This window comes from Brassica napus, chromosome C9 (assembly GCF_020379485.1).
Source record: "Brassica napus cultivar Da-Ae chromosome C9, Da-Ae, whole genome shotgun sequence".
Taxonomy (NCBI): Eukaryota; Viridiplantae; Streptophyta; class Magnoliopsida; order Brassicales; family Brassicaceae; genus Brassica; species Brassica napus.
This window is the reverse complement of record NC_063452.1, coordinates 37,167,357-37,174,318: the sequence shown is the minus strand read 5'-3', so window position 1 is coordinate 37,174,318 and position 6,962 is coordinate 37,167,357. Positions and strand designations below refer to the sequence as shown.

General features: G+C 41.3%; 1 protein-coding gene and 1 long non-coding RNA gene across 2 annotated transcripts; both read left to right on the top strand.

Moving 5' to 3' along the window:
- Window positions 1–390: 390 nt before the first annotated feature.
- On the top strand, window positions 391–2,537 carry LOC106362771. Its single transcript, XM_048767965.1, has 5 exons — window positions 391–862; window positions 950–2,022; window positions 2,137–2,197; window positions 2,307–2,386; window positions 2,475–2,537. Exons 1-5 carry the CDS (start codon window positions 391–393, stop codon window positions 2,535–2,537), a joined length of 1,749 nt encoding a protein of 582 aa, XP_048623922.1.
- A 60-nt stretch (window positions 2,538–2,597) lies between these two features.
- Window positions 2,598–6,419, top strand: LOC111207976. Its single transcript, XR_007328691.1, has 4 exons — window positions 2,598–5,471; window positions 5,567–5,693; window positions 5,786–6,091; window positions 6,204–6,419. It is a non-coding gene; the product is annotated as an uncharacterized LOC111207976 (long non-coding RNA).
- The last annotated feature ends 543 nt before the right edge of the window (window positions 6,420–6,962 follow it).

The window sequence follows — 6,962 nt, the reverse complement described above, 5'->3', positions numbered from 1 at the left end:
AATGGCGTCCGGACATGAAATATACGCGCTACGGGCATGGATGTACAATCATAAGGATCCGGAGACTGGTGAAGTAACGAAAGAGTATCGTGCTGGACTACGAGGATTTTTACAACAGGCAACTAATCAACCATTCGCAAGGTAGCATGGTAAAATCTTTTGTCCCTGTAGAAAATGCAAGAACGAGCCATATTTAGAAATAGATACTGTGAAGAGGCATTTATATAATAGAGGATTTAGACCAAATTACTACATATGGTTTTTGCATGGGGAAGGTGCATCAAGTAGTAGTACGGGTCAGGGATTTGAACTGCCAAATTATAATGCAGATTATGTTCCTCGTGAGCCAAATATGTTGGAAATAATGCGGGTGATGGGTATGAGCAAAATATGTTTGGAAATAATGCGGGAGATGGGTATGAGCAAAATATGTTTGGAAACAATGCGGGGGATGGGTATGAGCAACAGGGAAATAGGTATCATGATATGGTTACAGAGGCATTGCATGAAGCTGCTATTCCTGATAGTAGTAGGGAAGAACCTAACATAGACGCACAACGATTTTATAATATGTTAGACGCTGCCAATGAACCCATCTACGAAGGATGTAGAGAAGGGCTTTCTAGATTATCACTAGCATCTAGGATGATGACTATTAAAAGTGATCATAATCTAAATGAGAAGTGCATGGATTCGTGGGCTCAACTCATTAATGAGTATTTACCAGAAGGTAATCTTGCTGCTGATAATTTCTATGAAATTCAGAAGCTAGTTGCCGGTCTTGGTCTACCATCTGAAATGATTAATGTATGCATTGACAACTGCATGATTTACTGGAAAGATGATGAAAAACTGACGGAATGTCGATTTTTTCAAAAGCCAAGATATCAAGAAACCACATGAAGGAATCCTGTGCCGTACAAACGTATGTGGTACTTACCCATCACAGATAGATTGAAGCGTTTGTACCACTCAGAAAGGACAGTCGCGTCGATGAGATGGCATGCCCAACATTCGGTGAAAGATGGCGAGATTACACATCCCTCAGATGCGAAGGCATGGAAACACTTTCAAACCGTATATTCCGACTTTGCGAGTGAGTTTAGGAACGTTTATCTTGGCTTATGCACGGATGGATTTAGTCCATTTGGTATGTCTGGAAGACAATACTCTTTATGGCCTGTCATCTTGACGCCATACAACCTCCCTCCGGAGATGTGCATGCAAAGAGAATTTTTGTTCTTGAGTATTCTAGTGCCTGGTCCAAAACATCCAAAGCGAGCACTTGATGTTTTTTCGCAACCTTTGATCCATGAGCTGAAGATGTTGTGGCATCATGGCGTGCAGACATGGGATTACTCGCAGCAACAGAACTTTAATATGCGTGCAGTGCTTATGTGGACCATTAGTGACTTCCCCGCATATGGAATGTTATCGGGTTGGACCACACAAGAAAGATTATCATGTCCACATTGTATGGATAGGACAGATGCTTTTCAGCTGAAAAATGGGAGGAAGTCATGTTGGTTTGATTGTCACCGTAGGTTTCTTCCGCCGCATCATACATATCGTAAGAACAAGAAATTGTTTAGGAAAAACAAGGTAGTGCATGTTCCTCCCCCAGTAATGCAACCAGGAGCATCTTTGTTAGAGCAGATTGATTATTACGGTGCTAAGGAGACATGTAAAGTTGGAGGAAATTGGCACACTCCACCTAACATGCCAGATGGGTATACGGCATCTCATAATTGGCATAAGAAGAGCATATTTTGGGAGCTTCCATATTGGAAGGATCATCTCTTAAGGCACAACCTTGATGTGATGTACATAGAGAAGAATGTTTTTGAGAATATCATGAACACTCTTTTGGATGTGAAGGGAAAGAGTAAAGAAAATTTGAAATCGAGGTTGGATTTGCCAGAGTTATGTGCAAGACCAGAGCTGCATGTGACAAGAGAAGGAAAATTACCAGTTCCGAATTTTAGATTGTCTGGGGTGGCAAAGCAAAAGTTGTTTGACTGGGTAAATTCTGATGTAAAGTTTCCAGATGGATATGTGTCAAAATTCTCAAGATGCATCGAGCAAGGAAAAAAAATTTCTGGTATGAAGAGTCACGACTGTCACGTTTTCATGCAGCGGCTCCTACCGTTCGCAATGACGGAGCTATTACCGAAACATGTTCATGAAGCAATATCCGGTAATAAAAGTGACTTTTAAAATTTAATAAAAGTGACTTTTAAAATTAAATATAAATTTATTGTCTTTGGTAATTGAAATAATATTTTTGTTTGATGATGAATTTGTAGGAGTTGGAGCATTTTTTAGGGATTTATGCACTCGGACATTGACTGAGGATGGGATCGAGTTGTTAGCCAAGGATATTCCGGTTTTACTTTGCAATTTGGAAAAAATCTTCACTCCATCTTTTTTTGACGTAATGGAACATCTCATGATTCATCTACCTCTTGAAGCAGCTCTTGGGGGCCTTGTGCAATTCCGATGGATGTATGTATTTGAGAGATTCATGGGATATCTAAAAAAGTTTGCCAAAAATCTGGCCAAAGTCGAGGGTTCGATAGTTGCAGGAAGTTTGACGGTGGAAACATCACACTTTACATCCTACTACTTTAGCCCAACCGTTAGAACGAAGAAGACCGCTCCTAGACGATACGACGACGGAGGAGTTGCGCCTTCATATCTTGTTACAGACGTTCCTGACATATTTTGTCAGATTGGAAGACTTGCTGGCAAAGTGAGAGAAGTTTGGTGGGAAGATCATGCACATGCTCATGCGGCTCACATTTATATTATGCGAAACATTGACTACTTGCAGGAATTTGAAAGGTATAGTACTCATACAAATTGAACATATATAAATTGTATTGATTACTTTGGTTTTATATTTACATATATGCCTAACAAATAACAATTCTTAGATGCAGCATATTCAACTTACAAATTCGAGAACACTATCCTAATTTAGAAGAAAAGGATTATGAGCACTTGAACGAACGAGATTATCCTGGGTGGTTAGAATACTATGTACATACAATCTTTAGACTTTTAAAATTAAAATGACTTATTTTAATATTTATATATTTTGAGCAGGTGAAAAATGGATGTCATGACAAACCAATTCCGCGATGGTTGTATGAATTTGTTGACAAACCGGTTGCTAAGATCACTACTGCTCCAATGTACTTCACTCGTGGATACACTTTTCATACGTATACACACGGTTCGAAGAGATCAACCGCAAATTTTGGAATCCAACTCCAAGGTGAAACTGACTTCTACGGTGTATTGCAACAGATCATAGAAGTCACTTACCCGGGAAGCATCAACTTAAAATGCGTATTATTTAAGTGTGATTGGTATGATCCAACGAGTGGCCGAGGGGTCCGGAAAAATAACCTTGGGGTCATTGATGTCAATGCAAATAGACGTTATGCAAAATTCGAACCATATTGCCTTGCATCACAAGCAGATCAAGTATGTTTTCTTCCATATCCAAGGATTAGAGAAAGGCGTGAAAGGTGGTTATCAGTGATTAAAGTGAATCCGCGAGGGTGTATAATCGTCAGAGAAATTGCCGATGTCGCTATGCAGGCCGAAAGAGTTGCTGAAATGTCTGTCCCAACCGAATCGACTGAGAATATTTTACACATCGATCCAGATAACCAAGAAACAGAAGTCATTGTTGATGATTCCACCGAAGGGTCTGTTTCAGAAGAAGACGAGTTTGATGCTGAAACTGACGAAGATGACATCACAAATGATGAGGCTGAAAATAGAGACAATGAAAATGTATCTGAAAATGAATCCGATTAGACAAAATTTCACATTTATGCTCTATTGTCTTGTATTTGAATTTTTTTTAAAAAAAAAAATATAACAAGATGCGATGGAATTGCGACGAAATTGCGACGAAATTGCAAGATTTCCTCGCAACTCCCTCTCAAATTTGCGACGGATTTGCATGGTCATCCTCGCAATTCCGTCGCAACTCTTCGAACCACTAGCCAAAACCCTAAACGAATCCCTAAAACACAGCCGTTGCAATTCGCTCGCAAATTTGCAAGGGATTTGCAAGGGATTGGCGTCGAATATTAGGTTAATATATAAAGACAGTTAACCTTTCTGCTCCATTACTCTCTGCCGTCAAAGAAAAAAAAAATTCTAAATCGTCCCTCCTCTCTGCGTATCCTCCCCGGTCTCTTTCTCCCCGCAGCCTGACGTCTCCTGTCAAGTCTCGCCGGACTCTCCCGCCTCTCCTCTCCGCCGTATCTCTCTCTCTGTGCCTCTCCTTTCGCAGCCCACGCCTCAGTCTCGCCGGACTCTCCCGCCTCTCCTCTCCGCCGTATCTCTCTCTCTGTGCCTCTCCTTTCGCAGCCCTCGCCTCAGTCTCGCCGGACTCTCCCGCCTCTCCTCTCCGCCGTATCTCTCTCTCTGTGCCTCTCCTTTCGCAGCCCACGCCTCAGTCTTGCCGGAGTCTCCCCCTCTCCTCACCACCGTATCTCTCTCTCTGTGCCTCTCCTTTCGCAGCCCACGCCTCAGTCTTGGCGGAGTCTCCCCCTCTCCTCACCGCCGTGTCTCTCTCTCTGTGCCTCTCCTCTCCGATGTCTCAGTCTCGCCGGATTTCATTCTCTCCACTCTCTCCTCGCCGATCCACTTCGATCTAGGTCTCCTTGCCGGATCTCCTTCTCTCAACCCGTCTCTCGCCGGATCTCTCTCCTCACGGTCGTCCTCATCCGCCGTCATACTCGCCGGACTTCCACCGTCATTATCTCGAACCGGCTCTGTCCCTTTTTAAAGGTTACAAATTTTGGTCTATATTTAAGTTTAATTATCAGTTTAGGTTTTGATTATCAGTTTAGGTTATCGATTAGTGATGATTCTGTGTTTGGTTAGGGTTTTAACTATTTAGGTTTGGTTAATTTCTTGGCAGATGTCAGGAAATGATTCTCTGTCCCTTTTGAAAGGTTACAAATTTTGGTCTATGTTTAAGTTTAATTATCAGTTTAGGTTTTGATTATCAGTTTAGGTTATCGATTTGTGATGATTCTGTGTTTGGTTAGGGTTTTAACTATTTAGGTTTGGTTAATTTCTTGGCAGATGTCAGGAAATGATTATAGCCGCTATCTATCTTCTGGTGGTAAGAAGACTTCTGGTGGTAAGAAGACTTCTGGTAGTACGAAAAGTTCATCCCGTCATACCAATCCGGGTAGTTCTTCTAGTTCCTAGATGGCCGAGAGTTTGACTGTTCCTAATAGCCAGACGCAAGCTTCCCCTCCAGCTCCCGCCCCAGCTCCTCCAGCTCCCGCCCCAGCTCCTGCAGCTCCCGCCCCAGCTCCTGCAGCTCCCGCCCCAGACCCGGCGGCAGATTTAGCGGCAATCAATATGATTTTGGCTAGTCCTGGACATGATCGTCTTCCTCACCTCCATCCAGATCGCCCTCCAAATACGCTTTGGTAAGTTTTTTAATTTTAATTCATTGAAACCATTTATAATATTTTCATATTCTTATAATTTAGTTCTCTCAATTGCCTTGAATTTCCTGTGATAGGTTTGATGACGATGTAAGCGTTGCTGCATCGGTCCGTCAAATCTTTGAAAGAGATTTCAAAGAACCGCATGCTAATTGGAAGCAAACCCCCGGGGATGTTGTGAGACGTTGGTTTGAATCCTTTGCGGTAATTCATTTAATTTTCTTGAATTTTAAAATTTGTAAAAGATTAATTTTATGTTCATGAATGTATATTAATTTGCCTTTTTGTTGTGTCAGTAAATGTATCATTGGGATTCCGGTATAACATCCCTCGTTCGCAACTCTTTCGAGGCTAAATTGAAACTCCAGTTGACTCGCCAAGTTAGTCGGTGGAAGAGTAACTGGCGGAAAAAAGGCGATGCAGCTATGCCTTTGTGGTTTGACCCAAATGTTTGGGCTGGTCTTGTTGCTTATTGGTTAGATCCAGAATCTGAAGTCCGGAGTTGTAACAGTCGGGCAGCTCGTTACTCTGACCCTGATGGACATGGACCGTCTAAGCATCGTTCAGGTCAGACTTCCTTCAGGGCCCGTGCACGAGTGATTGTAAGTTCTTGTTTTTCTTATCTTAGTTAATTTAAGTTGTGTTCTGAAATTGCCTATTTTATCTAAGTTGTGATCTCATTTTTAAGGTTTAACTTGATCTTTTAAATTGTAGGCTGAGCAAACTGGATGTTCTATTCCAGACTTGCTTGGGGTTCTCGAGATCACTAAACGAAACCCGGATGGTTCTTTTGTTGATGGCAAATCTGAGCAGCTCTACAACGATGTGACATCTAAATTTCAGGAATTATCTAAGGCTGCTAGTGATGATCCCGAGAGCACTGGTTCTAGTGGCCTCTCTCCAATGGAAAAGAGCAAGATCTATTGTGAGGTAATTTATTACTGCTTTCAATCTCAAATTTTTAAAAGTCTTCTTTGATATTGATCATTCTTTGATTTTTTATGCAGTTCGCTCCCCGCAAAAAGGGACGACTGTATGGAGTGGGTTCTCTAAATACATCTTTACGATCTGTTCCTGCTTCGTTTCCTTCTAGCAGTACTAGAGACCAATCTTTGGAGAAGATCATCTATGACCAAGCTCAAAAGATTGAGAGCCAGGGAAATGAAATTTCAAAGCTGTACAAGATCGTTCGTCATCTCGCTAGCAAAGACTCTACCGTGGCCGACATTCTCCAGTCTGAAGACGTGTCTTCTGCTTCTGGTGATGATGATGAATCTGATGCTATTTAGTTTGTTTTCTATCACTTTCTAATGACTTGAAACTTTTTTGTATGTGTTTGTGTAATGACTCTTGAATTTCTTTCTATTTTAGTAATATTTTTGCTAACTATTTAAATCTCTTCAGAATTTTATAAATGTGTAATAATTTATAAAATTTCAAATTCTGCAGGAAAAAAATTAATTAATCGCAAAT

Bases quoted from the DNA above. Each gene is read 5' to 3' on its own strand.
- LOC106362771 (XM_048767965.1), top strand. From the start codon at position 391: ATGTTTGGAAATAATGCGGGAGATGGGTATGAGCAAAATATGTTTGGA. The intron at 2,023-2,136 runs GTAAATTCTGAT...GTTTTCATGCAG, and splicing joins AGCAAAAGTTGTTTGACTGG to CGGCTCCTACCGTTCGCAAT. The intron at 2,198-2,306 runs GTAATAAAAGTG...ATGAATTTGTAG, and splicing joins TGTTCATGAAGCAATATCCG to GAGTTGGAGCATTTTTTAGG.